Here is a 26960-nt window from a genome sequence, read left to right on the forward strand (position 1 = left end):
AAATAAATCACAGCATGTCTAGTATAGATGAGTTTTATTTTTATATCAACCTGGCTAATAGTAATTATAATAATACCTTCTGGAAGCAGCTGTTGAGATTTGTCTAAGTCTAATTTAAATTTGTATATGTCTAGTTTAAGTGGACATTATTTGGTCCACCCAAGCATTTACCAATTTATGAAACACTTGTAAAATAAACCATTATTTCCTTCTGTGGGGAAATCCTGTTAGATACATGTTGCTCTCAATCATATAAGTTCTTCCTTAAAATACAGTGATTTTAAGATCAGAAAAACACATTCATCTATGCCTCCATGGTTTTCAATCAGAAGAAGATAATGGAAAAAAATATCCTTTTCAAAGTATGGATTTTGAAGACTGGTGAAATTATATAGGACCCTCCTTTAAAAAAAATGAAAATACTAAATGAGTGAGGTTGACCCTTAATCTTACTAAAATATTTCAGAATGCTCTTCTAACAGGAAAAATCGCTGATAAAATTGATGGGAAAGAATTGGGAAAAATTTAAACCAACTTGCAGTGTTGTTTTATATGCCATTATTGTTGCTACTATATGCCATTACATTTTCTCTTCCACCTCAAATGTAATGAGAAATAAAACAGGAGTAGTTCTTCAAGCAGCAGCAACAGAAAAGGGCTTGTGATAAGAAATAATATTATGGTCTGATTCAGAACTGTGCAGTGCTAAGCTGTCTGTAATACTGAAATACAGAGCAAACATGAAGCCCTGCTTGCTGTCCTGCGAAGCTCTGTGCAAAACAGTGTATGTGACTTGATGGATGTTGTGGTCGGAGGCATTTCTGGAGCAGGGAGGGAGGAGAGCAGGGGGAGAAGAGAGAAGGTGAGGCATTTGTAAGGAGTGAGGCCAATCGATCACTTCTGTCAGCTGCCCGGAAAATTAACTACTTTACAATTCACTGGTGTATATAATATGTCATATTCCTCAGCTCTAGATTAAAAAGGTATAGCAGTGCTGCAGCTAGGGCCGAGACTAGCTCACTGTCTTGGGCTGGTGATCAAGTTCATTTGAGCATGTGGATCTGGTTTTGAATTTTTTAAAAATAATTCAGAAAAAATTAGTGGGCTGCTTTCGACATTGTTTTTTAAAACTTGGTAATGTCTAGACTGATTTCTTACACTGCAAAACACACAGAGTGTCCTTTTCCCTGAAAATCGTTCCTTATGATTCATGGGTCCTGGACACCCAGGTCCCTTTGGACCTCGAGTACTCAAGCTATAGATTTTCATTATCATAAATATGATAAAATGTATAAACCTAAACAAAAATATCCCTGTCTGCCTTCTGAGAACTCAAACACAACCAGATGTGGTGCTAGCCGGCCGCGCTGGCATGGACTCGGATGGACTGACGTGTCCAGGTTCTCAGATGACATGGAGCAGTGTAGCTGCCTGCAGCCACCATCCAGCTGGCAGGGCAGAGCAGGGGAAGGGGGCTGCCTGTCTGCCCACCTGCCTGCCTGTCTGCTGCATTTGGTCTGCCAGCACTAGCCATGCAGAAAAAGATGAAATAAGCAGCAAAAATATGGCCTCCTTGCTTAGCTTTACTTGTTTTGGTGAAAAATTTCTGAATTGCTTTTTGACCACTGAATGGTTGTTTATAAACCAGGGAGAGATGAGAGACAAACAAAATGCGACCGAAAAAAAAAAAGAAAAGAAATAGCCAGCCAATCAAATCACTGTCCTGCCAGGTGATGACAGAGTTGCTTCAGATTTTCTCTTTGAAGGTGCATTGCTTTGCTGTACTGGCCAGTGAAGGAGTGAATTTTTTAGCTACTGAGTGAGCGGGGCTACCTCATGTAGAATGAGGTGAATCAGAGGGGGAAGTTGTGAGAAAGAACTTTTCTGTCAAAAAAAAAAAAAGGGCTCCTTATTGAGTCCATCTTGGTCAGAGCTTTGGGGAAGCACAACTGCTGAGCTAAAGAAAGGATGTCAGAGAAGAGAAGTAACTTACTAAATTGTAAAGTACATCCCTATATACACCCCTGTGTTCATACCTACAACCCAATGTACATGATCTGTTTATCTGAATGTCTTTGACACATTACATGAGAAGAATTATACATTCACTGATTTGTTAGATGAGTTGTATCATTGGATTTTTGTTTGCTTGATATTGACTGCCTAAAGTAGCCACCTAGTTACAGATAAAATATATATCTACAGTTTTTCTATTTTCTGTTCCTAGATTTAAGTTACTGCCTCTAGTAAGGCACAAGAAGATTGATTCTTTTTGCATCCTGGAGACTTGCAATTCCATTGGCTAAAAGGAGCAGTACTGTTGCCTGTTTTTAAGAAAGTCTGCTCTTGGACTGTGGCTCTGGCTCTGGCACTAAGGGTTTCTCTGATATTGAGGCAATCTCAGAGTTTTAGATCAGTGATCTGTAAAGTGGATGTCCCACCACATCTAGTGACACTGCCTTCATCTTCAAAGCAGTGTGAGGTGCGGCAGTGTGGACCTATGCAGAGATGCCTGGCAACTTCCATGGTTGGGTCCGATGTTTACAAAATGCTTTAGGATTCCTGGAAAGCATGAAGGCTTGTTGTTCACTCACAGCAGATTGTGTCACCAATTCCCAGGCCAGTTGCCTCATAGACCTGAATTAACCAACTCAGCACTTGGATATATAAAATATTTTAAGTAGTGTGAAACTGTGCCTGCTATCAGGGAACACTGATACAGCTTCCAGCAGAGCCAGACTCCATGAGTGCTGGCACGTTCCCTTCTGCCTGCTCCTATCTGAAGATGGCCACTATCTAGGTGGTGGTAATCCTCCCCTAAATTAGGCCTTTGCTAGATGGGTCTTCATTTTCCTTTGGTGTCTGCCTGATGTTTGAGTGAGCAATATGACTACATGTGAGTTCATTGAAAACCCAGGCTGCTGCTGTAACTAAATAAAACCAATGAAGGCTCAGAATTATATGGAACAGCTTTGTATTTAAATGTAATAGTTTAATTTCACATTATGCTGCTACATATACCAGATTTTCTGCAATATGGCAGCAAATGCTTGTTTCTCTTGTTTTTCTGCTGTTGGCAATGCAATACCTGTAAACTTCTGGTTTTGTCTTTGGGGTAGTTGCTTATATTTATGATGGCAAGGAGTAAAACATATTGAAACAGTCATGGTTACAATATTTATAGATTCTGAATGCATGTTAAATTAGAAGCAAAGGAGGAGCAGAATTACATTTGTTTTGTAACACTGTACAGTTAAAGGCCAGAACCACTCCTGCCAACACATCTGCAAATGCTTTAGCTCCTAGCTGAGAGTCAGAGCTACATTGCTAAACATGGGTGGATGGTATAGCAAAGCACAAGTGTCACCCATTGAATGAGGAACCCCTCAGAGAATCTGGTGAGAGTAATTAATGAATCCATTTGGAAAAGTCAGTGCCCTTCAATTAGCCTGAACGTAGCAAAGCAGATGGGATCCCATCCTCCAGGGAGAAAATTGAGAAAGATCCTAAGAAATACTGCTTTGGACTGATTTATCTGGGTAATTATAAGCCTCATTTGCACGAAACTGTTCAATATGGCTGCAGTGAGAAAATTAAGAATTTATAAAATGTTGATAGGTGGTCTAAACTATCAGTGGTAGTGAAATCATCTGTCAAGCAGGATCTTGGTTCAGAATATTAAATTAATCATCAGCCAGGAGAAGTAAAAGGCAAACTTGGCTGTGAAACTGAGGGGCAGAGGAGATGTATTTATAGAGAACCTTTTTTTTTAGAGGCTCCTTTGAGCTTATGTGCAGTGGAAACATTCACTGCCATCCTGATTAGATATGGTGTCCTGCCTTGAAATAACCTGCAAGAGTTCAGAAGGCAGAAGAACAAGTCTAAAGAAACTTAAAGGAAAAAAAAAATAATTCTGAGTTTTGTTAAACATCTAATGGTGCAGGAGCAAAATGAGAAGAGCAATGAAAGAGCATTTGAGAACATGTGTGGCAAGCACAAGCACGTGTGTCCTAGCCTTATCTCAAGGAGACCATTCTGTCCTTGTCAGTGGTCTTATTTTTAAGTCAAAGCATTGCAGGACTTACTTGTATGAATGGGAAGCCATATGTGCCTTTTATGTAGACACATAAAAACTGGAAGCCAGTACATCTATATTGCAACTGTGCTTATGTATGACAGAAAAAGAAGCGAGAGAAAAATAAACATTGACAAAAATTATGACAGCATTGGAATCACATAGAAATGATGGTCTGCAGGATCTAGGGCTGGAGGATTTTTTTGGCTATGGGGAAATTGCACTCCAGCACTGTGGACTTCCCACATATCTTATGTTTTTAGAAACACTTCAGCTCAGATAGCTCTAAGCAGCATTTTGCATAACCGTTTCTGAATTTGAAGCTTCTACAGTCAGAAGTCTGAGACGTTTTAACAAGTGGCAAAGAAAATTCATAGTCCTAGATAGGCACAACGAAGAAATGGCCTCACCACTCTTCCAGCCCTTGTAGCTCAGGGCATTTCTCTACCATTCCCAAACCAGTCTTTCCCCCCCTCACACACACATTTTCTTCTTCCTCCACAAATGTCCCTCTCTCAATGACAAGTGTTGGTGGGTAGGTGCCCACCAACAGCACACTCCTTGCCCTCTTCTACCGCTTCAAGCAGCCCTGTGCTGTATTAATATGTTGGTTTGAACACTATCCCCACTGAAGTCAAAATTCAAATTGTATTCAACTGTTTTAATTAAGTAAAGAATTCAGTTCTGGGCAGAATGTCAGACATAACCAATACTTTTAGGGCATGGGACTGATAGCATCAAAGCTGTGAGGCTTTGACTGTAAGCCTGCTTTGGACATTCACTGGTGTGCATAATGTGTGCTGTTAGATATTTTATTTTTTTCTCTTCTTACCTCAGAAGGCTTGAGATAGTGCAGGGATGAGCACACCCGCCAGAGAGGTGAGGGCAGGGTGTTCCCACTCCGAGTCATCCTCTCAGCCCGACAGCAGGCAGTCTGAGACTGGCACAGTTTGGCCTGTGACTGCACCTTCTCACCCTCTGCTGATAAATAAGTAGGCTAATTGAATTAATAAACAGATAGCTCATTTCCCTGCCAGCTGGAGCACCATCAAAATGTGTGATAAATTATCTGTCAATGCTTTAACTGCAGAGAAAAAATGAAAAAAATAGCTGCCTCAACATTTCCTCTCCAATTCTTCTCCCACTTTTCCCCTTCCCCTGTCTACCCAAGTACCTGATTTGGATTGTCTCAACCCTCCTTGCCCGGGTCTTCTGTCCTTTGGCAGAACTCCAAAAAGAAGTAGCAGTGAGAGGTTCACTCAGTTGGCCAGGCTGCTAATGGGTTATTAAGACTGCAGGCAGAGCAGACGTTCCTGCGGCTCACTGGGAAAGAGGAACAGAGGCACATTTTTGGGGCAAGACTGCCTGGGTCTCAGCTGCCAGCGCACAGCCATCTCTCAGTTGTGACCTCCTGTGGCTCATGAGGGGCAACGAGGGTTGCAATCAAGCAGGAAGGGCTGTTGTTTAATATCTTCATCACTGTCACACACAGCGGGGTCAAGTGCACTTTCAGGTTTGCAGATGGCACAGGCTGAGTGGCACACTTGAAGCCCCTGTGGGATAGGATGCCACCCAGGGGGACTCTGGACTCACTCAAGAAGTAGGCCCATGGGAACCTCATGAGGTTCAACAAGGCCAAGTGAAGGTCATGTAACTGGGTTGGGGCAACTCTCAGTATCAATACAGGCTGGGGGATGAAGGGATTGAGAGCAGCCCTGCCAAGAAGGACTTGGGGATGTTGGTGAAAGAAAATCTGGACATGACCCGGCAATGTAAACTTGCCACAACTGTATTCTGGGCTGCATCCAAAGCAGCATGGCCAGCAGGTTGAGGGACAGGATTCTGTCCCTCTGCTCTATTCTTATAAGACCCCACCTGGAGCACTGCATGCACCTCTGAGTTCCTCAGCACAGGGAAAGACATGAGCCTGTTGGAGTCAGTCCAAACAAAGGCCACAAAGATGATGAGGGGGCTGGAGCACCTGTCCTGTGAAGACAGGCTGCGAGAGATGTGGCTCTCCAGCCTGGAGAAGAAAAGGCTCTGGGCAGACTTAACTGTGGCCTTCCTGTACTTAAAGGGGGCCTACAAGAAAGATCAGGGCAAACTTCATAGCGGAGCCTGTTGTGACAGGCTATCTAGTAATGATTTTAAACTAAAAAAGGGTAGATTTAGACCAGATAGCAGGAAGAAGATTTGAAGAAGATTCTTTATGATAAGAATGGTGAAACACCCAGAGAAAAGGTAGATGTCCCTGCTTATTGGAGGGGGCTGAACTAGACAATCTTTGAAGGTCCCTTCCCACAGACACTGTTCTGCAGTTCTATGGTTCCATGAGCCAAGGCATCAGGAAGCCTTACATTGACTTGCTGGCGTGCCAGACAAAAGGAGGAACTTTATCATAACCTTTGATGTCACAGATGTGGGTAATAATACCTGAGACTTTTTTGTTTCGAAAGAGAGGGAAATGGTGAGACAGAAGGGGTCAGTGATTTTCATCATACAGTCAGAATGTCCCTGCCATCACCTCTCAAAGTGGTGTTCCCTTTTGGAAACATCTGTGCTCCTCAATATTCCTAAGTAAGAGGAGATGAAAAAGATTTTGCGTACTCTTAAGTACGATGTAAATAACTGAACTTCCTGTGGCATTACCTTGATTTCCAACATGCTTGTGTAAATGCTTGTGTGCCTTTGCTTGGTCTGGTTTCCCATTGCCACATCTCCTCTGTAAGTTTCCCTGTAAACAAGCTGGAAAAGCTTCCCAGCCCTTCTTTTTCTAAAACAGCAAGAAATGGGAGGTGCTGCAGAGTCTGAGATGGGAATGAGATCACAGTGTTATGTTCTTGTTCAGAACATGACATTTTTTTCTGGTGCATATGTCAAATGAATCAGACAATGGTGGTGTCAGGAAGATGTATAATGCTGTCTGCAAGGCAGGGAGAGGAGACAGGAAGATGTGTTAAACAAGACGGTATTTATGCCTTTCTCTCTCATTCTATAGAAGTACACAAGAAATATTTTAAAAAGGAAGGTAGGGTAATAGCAGGAGCAACTGGATCCCTGTTGAGCTTTTCGGAAGACTCATTTGTGCTGTGAAGGACAGTGAGCACAGACAGATAACTGGTGGGCAGGAATTGTCTCTTCCCAGCATGCTGGCAGCTGCTTTGGGTAGTTGAGGAGGTGTCTGGTTCGAGCATCACCCCATTCCCGGGTTGGTGCTCACCCGACACATGATGTTCTACCTCCCTTAGGGTGCAAGTTGCTGCATGGACCCTCCTTCTATCTGTCCCCAGACAGGCCACCTCTTCCAGGAATTTGGCCTTAGATGGTTATTTATGCCCTCTTTCCACTGGCAGGAGGAAGAGGGAAGAGTCCACAATGAAGCAGGGCAGGATACACTGTACCTCGGTGCTGGAAAGGAAATCCTGCTTCTGTGACTGCAACTGTGGGTCTAACCAGGCCCCTAATCTGTGCAAATTTGCTCTGTATCCTGTGGTACATGGCAAGGGAGAGCCAAATCCAGCTGTCCAGAATTGAGTCAATGGCTTACCAAGCAGGCAGCATCCTTCCCTTTGCTGGGGAAGGTGGTTGTTTTGGTTTATTCTGACACATTACTCTGAAAAGAAGCATTGCCGAAGAGTAAATATGTCACATGCAAGAGAGTGAGCTGCTAATGTATTGCATTTTACTAAGCCATTGCTTGTCAACTGAACCATGGGGAGTGTGTGAGGATGCATTCCTAGCCCTTTCAAACACAAAGTAAAACCCATTAGTGTAAATCACCAACTCCAATAAAAAAAAAAGAATGGTTGAAGGCTTCATTCTTTTTCTCTCTTGTTTCACACTGTAACTATCCTAAAGTATATTAAAAAACCTTGTGGCACTGATAGAGTAGGCAGCTGGTGTCTGGTAGAGGTTTGAGATGTTGCTGTTCCTGGAGCTTCAAGTGGCTTTGAAATTCAATGCTTCTGACCCAAGACAGCACTACTTGAAAGCAGCTGATACATGTGAAGTGGTGAAAAACAAGGCAGCAACTTGAGCTGTCTGTGAACAAAGGGGAATGGCATTGCAGGTGGAGAACAAAAGGGGCATGGTGGAGGGCAGCAGCTTAAGGGATGGAGTCAGGGGAGCAACATGGGAAAACCTGGAAGGGCATAAGAGACCTTACATGGGGGTGTTAATAGGACAGTACTTATCAACACCGATCTGTTCTGTGCTGAATATTAATAATATCCATTCATATACCTCTCAGCATAAATTATATTCATTTTATAACAGTGAAAATTGACACTAAACTAAACTGTTCACACTTTTTATGGTTTGTATCTACCTACTACGTGCCATTCCAGAGTGCATGTATTTAAAAAGCCACTAGACATTCTGTTTTCACAGCTAGATAATTGAAAGCTGTCTGCTGAATTAAAATGCTATTTTCATTCTTTTGGGTTAGATGAAGAAATAAAGCTTTAAAAGAATGTGGTATAGCCCATAAGTATACTCTCATTTTATATGTCCCTGTACTGTATTTTATATTCTAGTAGTTTCTTCAGGAAAAAAAAATCCATGAATGCTTTAAAAATGTTTCAGGAATCACTTACCTTTAGAAACGAAGAAGAAAAATAACTTTACCTAAGACTGCATGGTAATGAGACAATGTCTAATTACCTGCAGTGAATCCTCCAGTCAGGCCAAGGGGCTAATAAACATCAATACTCTTTCACAGAGAGCCCTGGATCTCTAATGGCTGTAAGTGGTCAGGGCTTCAGTTTTACATTTCAGAGTCTCATTGGTTTAATCTTGAAACAAAATCTACAGACCAGATCGTGTCCTCTGTGCTGTGCGTCTCTGTGTGTGTGTGTGTGTGTGTGTGTGTGTGTATACACCCTTGAGCACTGCATATCTGGGATGAAATCAAAGGACTTTTAAGTGCACATGTATCTGATTTCTGGCTTGCTAGTAGCCCTTTAAATGTGCTGGGCTTAATCCAGGAAAAACGAGAATTCAAAAATCACACCAGTGAAGGGAAAAAATAAAACCCCAAATTTTATATACTTGGATGGCATTTTTCTTTGAATGTGAATGACTTAGTCATAATCAGCCTTAGTGAGAGGTGGGTGATGAAAGTTCAAAAATCTTCTGACAGGAAAGACTTTGAACCTGCCCTTCTTGTGTTCTTGGTGTGTGTTTTATGCTCATGAGGGGGAAAAGGAAAGTCAGCAATTTGCATTGTCGTCAAAAAGCTGAAGTACACACTAAGGGGTCTCAAGGCTTTAGAGTAGTATTCTGTAGAGAGAAATTTTTGCGGTACTAATCCCATGTGATCTCTGAGTACAGATTAAAATATGCAATCCTAGTGTTCCTTGCAGTGTTGGAGTGCCCTGATCTGATGATTTGCTCTATACCTGGCTTGTATAGGAAATTCCCCACTTTCCTCTGAAATCAATTTCCACTTGTTTGTTATGTTCTCAGGCAAGATACATATATATATATATATATATATATATATATAGCAATGCAAACACTGTACAAACACTTTCCACTTGCATTGTCCTGGAACATGGAAACATGCCTTCAGAAACTTAATTAGAGCATTTGCTTTGCTTGCAGGCATGAGAAATACCTGAGCTTCAACCCCTCTGACAGATACTTTGCTAAAAGTGCTTTAAGTCCAATGTAAAGAAAGAATCTATGGTGCTTCACCTTGGGAATGAGCTTTAAAATGGATCTAAGAGAACAGATCACGAAGATGAGCAATACAAACTCAGGTTCCCTTAAGCCCAAGTTTTCATAGTGTCTTACAGGGTGTGATTAACACTAAAAGATTTTATTGCCACCTCTTTTTTTCTGTGTTTTCCACAGGTGACAGTGTAGCATGCATGGGAATAGCCCATAGATTAACCTGGAGGACTAAGTAAGCAAAAGACTGACTATTTGGAGAACTAGAATGGTGATTTGATATGTGCCTGCCTACTAATAGCTTGCAGCTCAGCCCCACAAAGATGCTAGCTCACTTTCTCTTGGTGGAATGGGGGATTGATTCAGAAGGATAGAAGTGAGAAAATGCATTAATTGAGATAAAGACAATTTAATAGGTAAAACAAAAGTCACACAGAAGCAAAGCAAAACAAGGAATTAATTCACTTCCATGAGCAGGCAGATGTTCAGCCATCTCCAGGAGAGCAGGGCCCCATCAACTGTAACAGTGACTTGGGAAGACAAACGTCATCATTTCGAGCATCCCCCTCTTCCTTCTGCTTCCCCTCACTTTATATCCTGAGCAGGATATCAGACAGTATGGAACACCCCTTTGGTCAGTTGGGATCAGCTGCCCCAGCTGAGTCCCCTCTCAGCTTCCTGTGCACCCACACCAATGCTGCTGGCTGGTTGGGCAGGACAAGAAGCAGAAAAGGCCTTGACCCTGTGCAAGCCCTGCTCAGAAATAACAAAAATGTGGCAGTGGATTATGAACACTGTGTTCAGCACAAATCCAAAACACAGTCCCATACTGGCTGCTGTGAAGACAATTGGGTCTGTCCCAGACAAAACCAGCAAGCAGGTAATTAATCCCCAAGTGTCCAGCATTTTGCTGTCAGAAACTGGCCTCTCCAGGGGTAGGTAGCAGCTAAGTAGCTGCTTTTTTTTGGACTCTGGCACACAGTGGGGAAATCAGTCAGAAGTTGGTTGTATTTTTTGGATCCTTCCATTGGTATTGTGTGTTGAAATTATATGACACCATTTGCCAGTAATAAATCACTTTGCTGTCTTTTGTGTGATTACATAATTAAATATCCCTTGTCGTGGATACACATAGAGGGATTGACTTAGACTTGGTGGGAATTAGGGGTTTGATTTTTTGAACTTTACATTTCCTGACTCCTGTGCAAATCAAATCCAGTTGTTTAATACTGATTTGAGAAATTATTCATGAAAGAAATAGTATATGGTGAGAAATAAACCATGCTTTCAGTGTATTTTCTGCCTTGATTATCATTTACTTGTTCATTAGAAATGCAGGTAGAATAGGAACAGAGAATTTAGTCTTTTTCTAATCCCTAAACAGGTGGTGCGTTGCACCAGGATACTGATACTTATCTCTTTTGCAAGGTGTTCTGAGATGAGCAGAAGGAAATTGCTGGGTGGAGCTGGGATGTAAACTCACTTATGTTTTCTGCTGTCCCTGGAGCCGTGGCTGTTCTCAATAAAACGCCATCACCAGAAGATGGCAGTTCCGACAGAATACCCTTGGGCCACCTGGCTCTGACCTGCATTGGATTACTTAAAACTGGCAGTCATGCGGAGAGTCGTCCGTCACTAGGGCTGATGTCAGCGGGCAGCGTGGCTTCTCAGAGCTCCCCCGTGCCCCCAGCTCAGGGACACTGGAGCAGCTCTTGCAGCTGACCCGTCCTTGAGCAGTGTGGTGTCTACTAGTTTTATTGCTGCTTTGATTGTTTGCAGTTGATTCTTGCTGCTTTCCGTGGAATTTTAATTCAGTTTACATTTGGAAATACAAGGGAGAAAATTTGTTGTTTTTATTAGAGGCTGAGCTGCACTGAAGGCTGGATGACGATCCATTGTTCATGTTGTTACAGAATCCAACTAAGTGGGGAAGCAAGCACAAAAGGAGGGGAAAGTATAATTCAGATTTGCCAAACAGCCTGAGAATAATTCGAAGATTAGCAATTGGCACTGTTTACTGGCGAGTTGTGAATTAAATGTATCCCACTTTTCTCTTTACATTAGTGTAATGTGTCACTTCAGTTCTGGATTTCATGTCCTTCTCGCACATTTTACTCCTCCTTCTGTCAATAGGCAGGACTGTGTTTTACTGCACAAGAAATGTAAGAGAAAGCATTTAATGTGGCATCAGAGACTTTCTAATTGCCAGTCTCTGAAATGTGCTCATAATATCTGCAGTCACTTATTGAGTGGAGATGAATCGCTTCCAATTTACTTTTATGAATGCAAGTGGAACATTTGCGAAGAGTGGTTTCTGTTATTTACACTGTGAAATCCTTGTCAGCAGCCAACTGTAAAAGACCTGGGTGACATTTATGTTAAGTTCTCTTGTTGCAGTCATAGTTAAAGGAAAGGATAAAATTCAGTGTGATGCTCTGAAATGTGCTGGGTGAAGTTCTGTTCACAGCTTTAGCTGTCACTGGCTTAACTCTGTATATTCATTTTGAGTATGATGCTTAGAATTAAAAGGAAAGCTTGACTATTGCAGATGAAAAAACAATATTAGTGACACTGAAGTCAATGTTATGCTTGCCAAGAAGTTTGGCTAATCAAGATCATTACTCTGAGGTTGCTACTGAACTGCAGATGTGTGGCGATGCTTGATGTCTGTAATCCTTTCTGATTTCCAACCCCTCTCTAGACTCTTCTGTCCCCTGTGGGGAAATTATTAAACCCTTGTATTATAGAGACTAGAATCACAGTCACTAGTGCAAGAAAATATCTTTGAGATCATTATTTCATGTGCCTTCTGGGGTCTGAGATAATCTCCCGATAAGAATATACCAGACATTAACTAGATACTGCAGCTGGTCTTGTCTCTTTCTAATTTAGTGGGATTTGGGCATGCAGACCAGAAGGGAAGAGAGCTTTTTTCCTGAGTGCAGCAATGCATACTTATCTGGGACAATTCAATCCTATTCAAAACCAGCATTCCATGTCTGTCCCAACCTAAACAGCTGGGTGTTACAATAGCTTATTGTTTGATGCAAGCACAGAGCACCTGTAAAATGGAAGATTGTTGTCATTTTTCCAAAGTTGTATTTTATAGTCATATACAGATTATGGTATATAATATCTATAGCCTGTTTTAAATATTATATAAATATTATAAGTATTGATTAAATATTATAAGTATTAATATACATGTAAAACCCACAAAATTGTTTGCATTTTTAAATTTGAGAAATGTAATCTCCAAATTTAGAGGTTGTTGGGTTTTATTTTTTTATTCTTATAACAAACTGAAAAAAATGCTGTCTGTTTTTTATTAACAATTTTTGAGAAAGAAAGGTAGGGCAAAAACCAAGCCAACTTTGAAATACATGTCACAATTGAGGAAAATTAGAAAGCAGCAAGATCTAGAATAGCAGAAGTGTTAAGGAAGCTGACACTGTTTTTCATTCAGGATCTCAAATGCTTGAAGGCTATTTTTGGCAGATTTGGGGTTTGCCCAAAGATGGTCAGTGTATAAGTTAGGATCTATGTTGACAGAAGGAAGCATCAAGCAATTAACTGCACCATGATGTCAGTCTTTAGATAGAAGAAGCACTGTGAAAACCCTCTTGTTTCCAAAAACCCCCAATACTCCAGGTACAAGGATAACTTCTTTGAGGTGTTACCTTCATATGGCATTCAGTGGGGTAGCTTCAGAGTAAATGTCTCAATTAGGGCCATTGCCACAAGGAGCAGTTCCATGTTCTGTACAGGGAACACAACGCTCATACCTGTGAAGCACCAATACCCACTGTTTCCCTTTCCTCCTCAGCATCAAAGACGACAGTATATGTGCTTCTGACCTCCTGTAGGATCAAAAGGGTATTTTATTTATTCACTTGATGAGAGGCAAAGCAGGCTGTTCTTTATTAAAGGTTTCTCTTGTCTGTGTCGCTCACAGTCATTTATTGAAATGTCATGACTGAGTGGAAATCAGCTATAACTGATGTTGGCCACTATGTTACTTTGACAGAATAATAAAAATAATCAGTAAGGGCCAAAAGTCAGGGACGCCAAGTGCCGGAGCCTTCCCCCAGATTGGGGTGACTCTGGGTGGTGGTAAAGTCTCTCTTCTAACCCGTGCCTTTAAAGAAAGACTCAGTAGTCTTCAGTTGTTTGGTCTCAAGGCAGTTTATTGCATGTTATCTCAAGGCACACAGACTCCCTGACATTGTCTCTGACTCCTTCTCCCTCTGCGTCTCTCTCCGTTTCCCCCCTTCGTCTCCCTTTGTCTTCCTTTCCCAAGGGGCTGGTGCCATCTTTTATATCACACATTACATATTAAATGTTTATAGTTTTTCCCCAATGACTATTACCTATGTTGAACAGTGGCTTTCTACTCTAAACCAATCTGTGAGTGCCATCATCACCAAGAACATGGGGAATAGGAAGAAGAAAGAAGGAGGACAGGGCACGCCCAAATCCCTCTATCTTAGAACTTCTGACCCCCATGTACAAAACTCAGACACCTCTGTACAAGGCCTAAAACCCCCCTGTACAGCACTCAAAAATCCTACCTTTTACTTTGTGATTACTTCTATTATAATATCTAAACTTTTGTGATTTCTTGTTCTTCCTGCAAAGTTGGTAAATTGTTCCATGGGTCAAACTCAAGACCACAGGGGTTTCTGGCTGCCTGCCAGGGTCTCAGAGGCTTCTGCCCTGGGCCCGGAACATCCAAGAGTGTCTGAGGGACACCTTGGGTTCCGACAGGTGAGAACCTCCATCTCCCTCCATTTCCTCTTGCCTTATAAAAGGGAGAAAAAGGTTGTCCTAAAAATCAGGGGTATGAGCTTAGCAGATATTTCAGGTTTAGGTGAAAGCAGGTCTGAGTAGCAAGTCTTCTGATTCCGTCCCAATTTGCGAACTCCCAAGTCCCTGTGGGCTCTGGTGGAGTCAGTCACACAGTTCCTGAAAAAACTGAACGGCTGCAGAATTGGATCTTGGGTTACCATTTCATTCTAGAGGGGATTTGGTGGTGTCGTCAGTCCAGTAAGCTCAATTTTTATGCCATCACATTTTATTTGACACTAAACTAAAACAGCTGCTTGCAATTAGCACACATGAAAGAAACAATAACAAAACTGCAGCCTGCCCTTTGAGCGCTACACATACTCAGTGCAAAGAATTTACCAAGTTCTGGTGATTTTCCCTCCCTCTGCTCTAACTGAAACATCGAAAATAATTGATCTCACTGAAGACCAAATGAAAAAATGTTTATCGTTCCCTGAATGTTTCTGATTGGCAGTGGTGACTGGTTATTGGAAGATTTAGGCTGCTCCAGATGTGGGCATGGACAGGACTCTCACTGCTGCGGAGCTGATCTAAGCATGAAGTTAAAGGGAGGCAATGGCTGTTGCTGCCCTGGGACAGGATGATGTAGAGAGCTGGTTTCTTACCAGGACTGGGATCCAGGGCAGCTGGCCCACCCTCCCATTTGGAACAGTGAACAAGGAGCTTGTAAAATACACAGACCAAATGGAAATGACCCCTACTGACTGAAACCAGCTGCATGTCAGACCTCTCACTGTCTCTCTTGATTTGCTATCGCAAATAAATGGATGTGGTAGAAGGGCTACAGAAAGAAAACAAAATAATTTATTCTCCTTGAAGTTGCACCACACTAGCAAGCTTCAGTTTTTACAGCTGAAAAAAAAATGTTTATTCACAGATTAAGTTTTTCCCTCTTTTTTTTTTTTCGCTTTGAAAATCTGCAGTTTAGAAGACATACTGCAGTTCTGTTTCAGAGGTCTTTGACAAATAGACATGGTAGACTTTGTAAGGTATTTGTCACATAAAACTGCTGGGTAATGAGAACTTGTTTGTTTCATATTTAGATTCAGAAAACAAAGTTACAACAGCTTTTGTTGGTGCTTTGTCTTAGACATGCATGGTGGCTCAGCTCCATGAAAAACATCTTAGTGAGTTTTGAAGAAACATGACACAGAGAAAGATTTGACTTATTAATGCATTTCCCCCCATATTTTTCCTAATACACTCCTGAGTAACACCAGTTATTCTAAGCATTGTGAGGAGCCGCTTGAAGTAACCATGGTAGCACTTGAATTCAGGAACAGTTAAGGACAACAGCTGCTCCAGTCCTTCATTTGATGCCCAAGATGGGTTACTGCTATTGATATTAGATTGCTCTCTGTTCTGACTTCAGAGGTAGAGAAGGAGATACTTAACTTCACTGGCACAGACACCTTAGATCTCTAATTTTGAGAAGATCATCAGGATGGGACACATGCCATGCAGTTATGGTTTGATAGACTTTTTAAAGGAAACTCCTTAAAAGATATCAGTCTAGACTTCATTCTTGCAAACTCACATACTGATGTGTTTTGCAAATATATCTTTTTTTTTTTTTTTTTTAAGTCTTGGCCAGCCAACTGATCATTAGTGAAAGAAGTCATCAGATTTAGATTAATAGATCTATTAGAGTGTCTCACTAGAATGACCTTCATGAAGTCTGAAAAAGCACATGGATACAAAAACTTGAGGATGACACGTTGAAGTGAATGTTACTTCTTTTGCCTTCCACAACCTTTTATTTTTTCCTCTATTTTTCTTTTATTTTTTTCCCCTTAAGAATTTGTTTCTTTCTCACTAACAGTTGTACAAACACAATACAGTAACAGCTTTGAATATAGAAGCCTTTACCTGTGGCCTTGCAATGTTGCGATAGCCAGATGTTATTTCAATACAAAATAGACTGCAATCCCCATCTATAGGTTCTGAGAGTCCTGGCAGTCACTCCTTTTGCTTTAAAGACAGAACCAAAATGCAGTTCAGCCTGGCCATTGTTCCTCTGCTGGCATTTTTTGTCATATTGGTTTATAGGATCTTCTGACAATCATCTGTGACCCACAGATAGATATTGCTACGGGGAAAGGCTCACCTCTGTGCCTCCTACCATTCATGTCTCTGCCTCCCACCACTGCATTTTTTTACTGGCTCTCCCATGGTGTCATCTCCTACAGATGAGTTCTCTGCTATTCATTCTATCCTCTGGTTGGATATGAGGTAGTTGATGGGTAATTTGAATTGTGCTGGTCTGGCATCAAGTCATACCATGCACCTCCTTCCTTTCTTTTTTATCTTAACATTTTCTACTAATTACTTGCATTAGTGAGAGTAAATCAATTTACTTCTTCGAAAATACAAAGAGTTAGAGAGGTGGCTGCCTGTAGATAATGCTGTATGTTGAGCAAGAAGCAGAACCGTGGATGTGAAGGAGGTTTCTATGGGTTTGGAAGAAACTCTTCTCCTAGCTGGCATCTGTGAGGCTTGGCCTTTGGCACACTCTTGTAGGAGGCCAGCAATTCCAGTAGTCCAAGGGTCAGATGACACCAGCAAGGTGTCTGTATGCCGGTACAGCTCACGGCATTGGGATGACCCTGTAATTGTGCTGAAAGGGAACTTTTTTTACTCTGTATTTCCACAATATCCTTTGTACATAAAGGCCCTATGCTGCAGTCCAAAATGTTTCAACCTTTCCTACTGGCCTTTAGGTGTGTTCAGGTAAAAGTGAACAAATCCCATTGATACTAAGGAAAGTTTTGCCCTGGTCATATTCCAGGGCCCAATCCAGCGATATGTGGCGTACAAAACAGAGAGAGGTTAGCATGTGATAAAAGGACAACACACATTTGAACTTTTCAGCAAAGAAGGAAGATCAGGTTGAGGTCACTTATTTTCCCATCTTTATGATGAAATAACAGATTGGACACTAGTATACCAGGATTTGAAAAACAAATCAATGCAATATATTTTCCAATGAGTCTTTAAAATAATATCTGAAGTGAAAACAAGACAGGCACTTCATTGTGTCTTTATTTTAATCAGACTTTTATTTAAAAGTTGTAAGAATACAAGCTTGTTGAAGGTAACTCTCCTGAGCTGGCCAGAGAGCTATTCTTCCTCAGAAGCACAGTAGGAAATGTGTAACTTAAATTTCAAATCAGATATTTTAATCTTTAAATATTTGTAGTGGAAAACAAGATTAGAGCCCAAGAATATATTATTTTTCAAACTGAAGTAAGATGCCTTTTAGTAAGGGAACAGCAAGATAAAAACTAAATAAATCTCAAAACACAAGAGAGGGCACCATTTCTGCAACAGCATTTCTGATTGGTCAGATCACCATGTGTGAATGTTGAATTTTCTGCCTTGTTCTGTTCCAGAGACTGAAGGCAGCACTGACTCATCATCCTGCCGCCATGTCAAATGGGAATATGAACACCATGGGCCACATGATGGAAATGATGAGCTCGCGACAGGACCAGACACCGCACCATCATATGCACTCACATCCTCATCAGCACCAGACACTGCCACCTCACCATTCATACCCACATCAGCACCAGCATCCGGCACACCATCCTCACCCTCAGCCTCATCACCAGCAGAACCATCCCCACCACCACTCCCACTCGCACCTTCATGCACACCCAGCACACCACCAGACCTCACCGCATCCACCACTGCACTCGGGCGGACAAGCACAGGTAGACCTTCATGTCCTACTGCATCTCTGAGTTTTGCTGTTGGGTGGAGTTAAAGCCTGATCTCAGTATTGTTTCTTCTTGCATGCATATCTTATTAGATACAAGCCCCTCGGGCTGCTAGTAAATATCTGCTAATGGTGATGGGGATGCTCAAACTTTATTTAGAAAATGGAGTGAAGCAACAATTTGTTTTGCTGCCTAATTTACTAGATATTTGTAATTTCTTACTTTATAAGGAGCTCCAAGGCTTTTCAGTGCTCTGAGCTCTGCAGATTGCCACATATCCTTTTACGGATGAGGTTTATTACAGAGATTGGCACATTATATACGTTGCTTAATGTGCTTGAACCTGAACTTCTCAGGCCAAGATTTAACAACCTGTGTGAGTTCTACCTGCAGAAATACATAGCAAAGTCTTTAGTGAAATGAAATGGCACTAGTATGTTTGTATGGCCAGGGGCAGTATTCAAGACTGGAGATAATAGAGGTAGTTCTAAGTTAGGATGAACTGACTTGGAAAAGATTAAATGATCCAGACCCTGTGAAGAGGACAGATACCTGCATAGTATGAGAGAAAGATAAGCTGTGAGTGCAGCCAGTAGTTGGTGCTTGTTGTGGCAGGAGAAAAAGCAGGGTGAAGCCAGTCCAAGGAGAGAGATTTAAAGAAAGAAGGCAATTTAGACTTGTATTCACATGACAAGTCAGTGAAGGTCTCCACTAAATGAGGTGGAGAACTCAATTTTTTGGACCAGGTATATCGGCTTCAGCAATTTGGGTAATTCATTATCTGAACTGAATGTTTCTTGAACTAATGAGCTAGTGAGCACAAACTTCAGCAGAGTACTTTTTAAGAAGAATTCTATTCATGTCTTCAGATTACAGGCTTCTGCATCAGGATCACACAAGAAAATAAAGCTCTGGGGGCAGTTACTGTAACATGTCAGGTCTGGAGAACGATGTTAAGGAAGACAAACAGGCAGTGCATGGAATGTGAGGACAAAGAGGAATGCCAGCCATAAGAAGTTCGATCTGTGAAGTATTGTGTTGCTTGCAAATACCTTTCAGACAGGCTCTTAAAAAACATTAAAGAAAATGAGAGTATTTGGCTGGCATCCCAGTGTCCCACAACATTAACTATTTACTAACATCTAGCTTTATTACTGCAGAATCTGCAAGCACATGGGATTTCCCTAAAGTATTTGCTAATGTAAAATGAATTGTCAGCTTTAGAGAAACAGTCTAAGTAAGAGCAGCAGACTCCCCTGTGAGAGGATGTCCAGAGCCTTCCTAAGTTTACTTCAGTTTTTACTTTGTGAATTCAATTATTTTCTCATATGTTAATGAGTTATTTTCCTTCAGTTGTTTAAAAACTCCAATAGAAAGACATCATCTCATATCAGAGGAACCAAAAGTAACCTGATTGCTGTATTGGAGATCACTTAGAGAGTAAGGATAAAATTGGGCTTAGCCAATTGAGTACTCCATGGATGAGATGGTGGAAGTCACTGAACTTTCGCTGAGGGATTAGGAGGATAAACATGTTAATGCAGTTGAGGGCATCAGATCCCATGGTATGGAGCACTGGTGTAAAACATACACAGGACCACTTTAAACACTTTAACCACTTAAAATAGGGAAAACAACTACCATGAGGAAACAAACCTCCCAGTTTTAAGGACAAGATCAGTGAGCTAATGGCCTCCTCCTCTAGGCCTCCTCCTCTAGACCACTTGAACAAGGACTTTGACTTTCTTACACAGTTAGGACAGCTTCAGCTTCTTGTGCTTTGTATTCCCTGCTAGCTAGCACCAGATACAGGCACATGGGTAGGTGGACTGACTGGCAGCCACACAGCTGTGTCAGGGTCACTCTGTGTCCAGTACTACATGGTCTCTGGAGCTGGATATGTGCAGTCAGATGGGTTTTGCCATGCAGAGTCTGTCACTGGAGGCAACAGACCCCATGGGAGATCAAGGAGATCTGAACTTTGTTCATGGGTGTCACCAAATGGATTGAACAGAGGGTGATGGAGTAGGAATCCCAGGGTCAGTGGCTTCCCAAAGCAGCAGAGCTCTTGCTGTGCATCTGTTCCTCTGGTGCAAAGGCAATAGTGATTTCTGAACAGATGCACTGGAGGGTGGAAAAGAAGGGCTTGCTAAGTAATAACCACATAGTTATTACTTTCAAAGCTCATCCATAGTCCCCACGGTAATGGCCTCTTAGGGGATCAGATTGCTCCAGCAGACGTTAATTTTATGGTGCGATTTTCTAATTATTAACCTCCTTATTTTTCTGAGCCAGATTCTTCCATTCCAAACCACCTGCCAAATGACAGCATGGCCCATGCTGCTGTAAGCTGCATACTCCCATGCCGAGACTGTTGTTATTCTGCATTGTGCCCTTCTGTAATGTTAGAATTAATTTCATGCTTTTTGGCTACCATTTTGATACACATGAGCCCAAGGCATTATGTTTTCATAGAATGAGTGAATGGGTATTAGTTTTGTGGTAAATTGCAAAGAACAGAAGTAAATATTGGATAAAAGTAGAAATCAGCTTCTGATAGGTATCTTTCTGCGAAAGAGATATTTTACCAAGTTCTAGTTATGCTGCCTCAACTACTACAAAAATTATACTCTTATTCTGCATTGGTCCTCTAAAGATTTCTTTATATCAAACTTGGCAGAGTGATACCTCAAGCAGAGTTGGGGTTTGGATGCCATTTCATTCTCTTAGATGTCCTATGTTTGTATTCATGATGGATATGTGATTTGCATTCTCTAAGAACACCAAAATTAACCTACATTTTTATATTTAGTTCATTTTCTTTCTTATGTCCTAGGCAGGGCAATGAAATCCTGCTAGAGAATGAAGCTTAGATGGTAACTAAGATATAGTCTAACATATTTCAGGGTTAAGAGCTATCAAGTAAGAGTCAGTTAATTATCCCATGTAACATTATTAGTGGAATAATGGCAGACCTTATAATTAATATCTTCCTGAGATGGAGAGAAGATTTTGTTGTTCTGAAAGTGCACTCTGACTACCCAAAGACTGCCTGGTATAGTCTGAAAACAAAATTACTCACTAGTTATTAAGGAGAAAATGACCATATGAGAGGAATTAAAAAAAAAAAAAAGTATAGTTACCTTTTTCTGCCTTTGTACCAGACTTCACTGAGAGGATAAAGAAACAAGAATTTTTAAAGCTGAATGGAAAAGGAGCAAAAAGGGATAAGGAAACATAAATAACAGACCTCTGAAGTCTGGAAAGGTGTTATGTGTAGGAAAATGAAAGGTCTTTGATGAGATGTTGACATTAAAAGGTCTTTCGCACTCAGACATACTGTTTAAGAGGCAACATGCCCAGCCCTGGTGGACAGGGAGCAGCTGGAATCCCTTGGCAGCAGTCTCCTGGCAGAAGGCAGGGGATGCTGGTGAGAATGGGGGATGTGCCCACTGCAGCTGCCATGGACCTGGCACTCCAACCCTAAGTATGGACAGCATGTTGAACATTTTATCAGCAAACATACGGAGTTCATGCAAGCTGAAATTTTAAAAATCAGTCAGAAAATGTGGGGTGGCTTATTTATTTTAGAAGGTTATTCTTACAAAAACTTTTTTCTGCTCTATGAAATTCCCTGACAGTGCAACATTAAGCTGGGAATAAATTTGGCTTTATGCAAAAAGTGTTATCAGATGTACAGAATAATTACACATAAAATTGCCACTGTAATTGCCACTAGTCAGCTGGGGGAGGGAGCAAACTAGATTCTAGACAGAAAGGCCACCTCAACTTCGCAAGACTCAAGACGATAGTATCATTTTAATTGAGACAGACGGAGGTGTTAGGCAAACACGTTAATTGCAGCAATTGAAATTCAGGGCTCAGTCTGACAAAGCACTGAGTACGTCCACTCCCTGGAGTCAAAAGGAAGCACCTTGGAGGTTTGGGCCTTTGCCAGAACAAGAGGATTAATTTTGAGTCAACAATTCCAGTTTCCAGACTGTTCCAGACTGTGCAGGAGTGGCAGCAACAATGTGAGATGAGTGTGAGCAATAGGATCCATGCACTGGGTTCCCAGACCCCAAGCAGAGGAAGAGAGAGGGTGTTTCCAGAGCCCCATAGCCTGGGTGCCACAGACAGGCAGGAAGGTAGTCCAAAAGCCTATTCCCAGGCGGCTGAACATTAAATCTGGCACTGGTTCCTGACAGGGACATGGGAATCTTCCATCTGCCCAGGAGTCAATTGGAGAGTAGTTTACATGGCACTGCCCCCACCATGCACCTTGTCTGTAATATTGTTGGCCAGTTACTCTCAGGAGCAGGATCAATACTCCCCTGAACTTTAAAAAGCATAAATACATATCTTTTTCCATAGTTTTGTAGCAGTGGACTGGATGTGGTGTTCCTATACTCTCAAAGCCAGGGATAAATTGAATAAAAACAAATATAGCATCCACAGCACAGAGGTCAAATGGAAACTGGTAAGAGGAATATCCCTTATCCACACAGTGCAGAGACATCAAAACACAGGTCAAAGCTTAATTCATCAAAACACAGGTTCAACCTAAAGTCTTTCTTTGCCCATGAGGGGCAGTGAGGTCTGCTGCCCTTGTGCAATCCCAGCCAGCTCCATGCAGGCACAAAGAACTCTGAAGCTCCCATCTCCAGAGATGGCAGAGATTGAGATAGAGATGGTGAAGCCTGGGAAATATAAATGGCTTAAAATTTTGGAGGCAACTGGGGGACAAGGGGAGAAAGAGAGGCACAGAAATTAGACCACTACAGTCCTCTGCTTTGATGAAAACAGATCCTGAGAGAAAGTGGACATTTCAGATTTGAAATAGGTGGTGGCAGATAATGCATCTAAGTGAATGCTTTTAAGAACTAACTCAAGGGAGAAAAAATATTCAGATAATCCTTTTAAAAAAATCTCTTCTTCGACCATGACAATAATTTGCCAGCATCTGCTTTCAGTGACACCTGGTGCAGCTTTTGACTTGAGCCTGTTGCAGACCTTGCTGGAGAGTAGGCAGAGTGTGTGAGATTCCCCTTCCCATTTCAGCATCCCCCTCTGTAACTTCCCCCCTCGCCACCCCCTGCAAAACGTCTTCTTGCCCTGCAGGTTTCGCCGGCGGCACAGCAGATGCAGCCCACGCAGACGGTACAGCCACCACAGCCGACTGGAGGTCGCCGGAGGAGGGTGGTGGATGAAGACCCAGATGAGAGGAGGCGGAAATTTCTGGAAAGGAACCGAGCTGCTGCCACGCGCTGCAGACAGAAGAGGAAGGTCTGGGTGATGTCACTGGAAAAGAAAGCAGAAGAGCTCACCCAGACAAACATGCAGCTTCAGGTGCGAGCCACTGTCTGCGACCCTGAAGACACAGAGGGGCTCTTTGTGCTTGACTGACGGTGCCTTCGGGGCTGCCCCCGCACAGTCAGCTCCTAGTGGGAGCTCAAGCACAATCAGTCTCTTAATCAAGATGTGTGTGCTTCAATTAAAGAAATAATTACATTTTAGCAGGATAAGCCAGGAAAAAGCTGTCTTGGGATTTAGAAGCCTTCACTAGATGGAGTTGTATTTATTTTCTTTCCTTGTCACTGTTTTGTGTGGGGATTTTTTCTGAAGTGTCATTAACATGTCTGTAAAAATTTTCTTCAGAACAGTGCATATAGTTAAACCCTCATTCAAAGCCAGCAAGATAGAAGCACAAATTGATTAATCTATCAGTGAGGAAAATGAACTGGATAGATGAAAATACCATGAATATGATAATAAAAGCCTTTCTTACAGTGCTGTCTTTCTTATGGTAAGCACAGTACTTCTGCTTCATGCAGAGGTGTGCCAGTGTGCTGACAAGGGCAGGAAACCATTTGTAGAACGGCATTCCTCCAAAACATTCTCCCACAAACCTCAGAGAGGTGAGCATCACCCAGGCACTGGCTGCAGCCGAGCAGTTCTGTCACCGTGCCCCTGAGCATGGCAACATGGCCTTTGCTCCCATGGGTCTGCCCTCTGGACTCATGCAGAGAGCCCCAGTATTTCCCGAGTAGACAGAAACATTGCCTTGAGTATCTCTGATATTGTAAAGTTAGTTCATTTGTCAGACTGCCTTCAGAGGTTACAAAATGTCACTGACAAATGTTAACATAAACCCAGCACACAAGCACCTGAACACCTTTTTTGCTCAGTTCTTTCAAAGTTATGGAGCAGGTTTTGTGTTCCTGGGTAGAAGCTTTGTGGAATAGTGTGGTTTAAGCTTTGTTGCTAACCAAAGCCTCTCTTTCCTCTCTAGAACGAGGTTTCCATGCTGAAAAATGAGGTAGCACAGCTGAAACAGTTATTGTTAACACATAAAGACTGTCCGATAACAGCTATGCAGAAAGAATCACAAGGATATCTAAGTAAGTAGCTGGTATGTTTGTGCTGTCTCCACACTCCTCACAGGAAAGCAAACCTTCCAATTCTTCCCTCCAGAACCCCTTCTTGGTCATGTTATCACTTGAACCTGTCTTCTCAAACATCATCCGAGCCATCCAATCTCCTGCCCTTATTTATCCAGCCCCGCTCAAAACCAAAAAAGCCCTGGTTTGCATCTCACACAGCAGAGCTAGTCTTCCCCACCCCTCCTTTCGGCAAGGAGATGCACACGGATGGACACTCACTCCCCTGTGGAGGATCCTGCTTGAACTCACAGCTCCAAACCTGCAAGAGTCCTCCTGGGCACGGCGCTGCCAGAACCTTAAAATAACTCTCAAAAGGAAAGTTAAAAAGGAAAACATTACAGTCCCCTCCAGCGAAAATGGTACTGTGCTCTGACAGTGGCACAGACCAGGCGTGGCGCAGGTTTTCAAGGTTTGTTAATTCTTTTTTAACTCTCATCTTTCTTTCTTTTTTTTTTTCCCCAAAAAATTCTCAGCTAACGGAGACATTTAATCATTTCTTTCTAGTTGACATATTTTGTGAGTGTAGTAATTTAGAGACAAATTCTCTGTTTCATTTTAGAACAGTTCAGAAGAACCTCAGGGCTTACTAGATTATGACATTGTCTTAAAATAGAGACCATTTCTGTCTCCTCTGCATCACTATGTATCTGTCTCTTTAACAGTACTCAAAGAAAAAAACTCATAATTGTATTACATGCCTATCAGCTGTTGCTTGAATTAGATTTTCTGTGCTGCAGCGCACTGCACTCTAATTTTGATTCCTGCTGGAACAAATAAAGCATTTAAGCATCCCAACTGATTTTAAAGACCTTAAGATATCAGACTTTTTATCCCAACATTAGTTTCAGTTATTAAGGTCTTGGACTTTTTTCAAGACTCAACTCCTGAAGTTAGGTTGGTATCAGAGAAGCTGGCTTGAAAAAATAAAAGAAAACGAAAACAATCTTAAGACAGAGTGTTGGATAACTGTAATTATATTTTGAAATCCTGGGCCTTGTGCATGCTTCAGGCCATCAGTATTTCCAAGAGTATCGCTCAGCCTAGGTTTTTTACTCAGATGGAAAAATGAATGTGTCTCTGTGCCCTCATTCCCTTCCCAGGTCCCGAGAGCAGTCCTCCTGCAAGCCCGGTCCCAGCTTGCTCCCAGCAGCAAGTCATCCAGCACAACACTATAACGACCTCTTCCTCTGTCAGCGATGTCGTGGGAAGCTCCACTCTCACCCAGCTCGCCAGCCACAGAACAGACATCAACCCCATCCTTTAAAAGTGGTTGATCAGAAACTGCTGGGGGAGTGTGGTACCGTATCAAAGCATCCTCTCTGCTAAGGACATTTGCAACCGTAACTCAAGCCTGGAAGATTTCTCAGTTCTTGAAAGACTCTGGCTATTCATTTTTATAGTTATTAAAATGTCTTTTATACTTAGCTACATAAAAGGGAGTTACGCAATTAATATTCTATCAGCTTGAGAAATGCTTTGGTGCTTTCTCCATTTTTTTTGGTACCAGTTACTTGTTTATAAACCTGTTTCTGTACATAGTCATGTTTCCTTCTCACCAGTCTAGCCTGCAGCCTCAGAAATACAAAGTTGTGTTAAACTGCAGCTTGTTAGCCAATGTGAGGCATGAAAAGTATTAAACAGAGTCAAACATAGGGTAACTAGGAGTAATTAGGCTATAAATATAGACCAAGGGCATCTGCTGACAGCATAATAAAAAAGAGTTAGCGTTGTGCTATCAGCAGACCACGTCTTGCATTCAGAGCCTCTTTCAGAGCAGTTATATAGGATGTGGCTTCAGGACAAAATCAAGCCCAAATAGCGTGCTCTTTTGTCTAGCCCTCCCCCTTCTCCTCTCTCCCCTACCCTGGCCTTTTTCTTCTCCAGTTATTCTCACACCTTCCTTTTCCCTTCCCTTTTCATTTCCCAGCTTTTTTTTCCTTGCTTTATTTTTTTTTTCATTCCAAGGCTTTCTCGCTTCCCTCTTTTTCTCAAAGAATGGTAATGAACAAGAAAAACTTCAAGCCCACCTAAAAACTGTCAGCACGACTGCTGCTTTCACTAGCTCTTCACCCACAGTTGGGCTGTGCCAAGCATTTGGTTTTTAAAAAATACAAATGCTCCTGATTTAGTGTTTTTAATAAATAGGGAAAGGTGAAAACAGCGCAGCCACAGGTGAAGCAAGATGGTGAGCCAGCTGTG

At 41.9% G+C, this 26960-nt stretch overlaps 1 protein-coding gene across 2 annotated transcripts in view; it reads left to right on the forward strand.

Moving 5' to 3' along the window:
- CREB5 (cAMP responsive element binding protein 5) overlaps positions 1-26210 on the forward strand; it is a 251583-nt gene extending 225373 nt beyond the window's left edge. For both annotated transcript variants that reach the window (XM_053955521.1, XM_053955530.1), the window contains 4 exons: positions 17989-18312; positions 23440-23667; positions 24611-24719; positions 25862-26210. In XM_053955521.1, the coding sequence (XP_053811496.1) occupies positions 17989-18312; positions 23440-23667; positions 24611-24719; positions 25862-26025 (825 nt within the window). In that variant the 3' untranslated portion in view covers positions 26026-26210. The remainder of the gene's footprint in view (positions 1-17988; positions 18313-23439; positions 23668-24610; positions 24720-25861) is intronic.
- Positions 26211-26960: the final 750 nt, after the last annotated feature.

Source organism: Vidua chalybeata, chromosome 1 (assembly GCF_026979565.1).
Source record: "Vidua chalybeata isolate OUT-0048 chromosome 1, bVidCha1 merged haplotype, whole genome shotgun sequence".
NCBI lineage: Eukaryota > Metazoa > Chordata > Aves > Passeriformes > Viduidae > Vidua > Vidua chalybeata.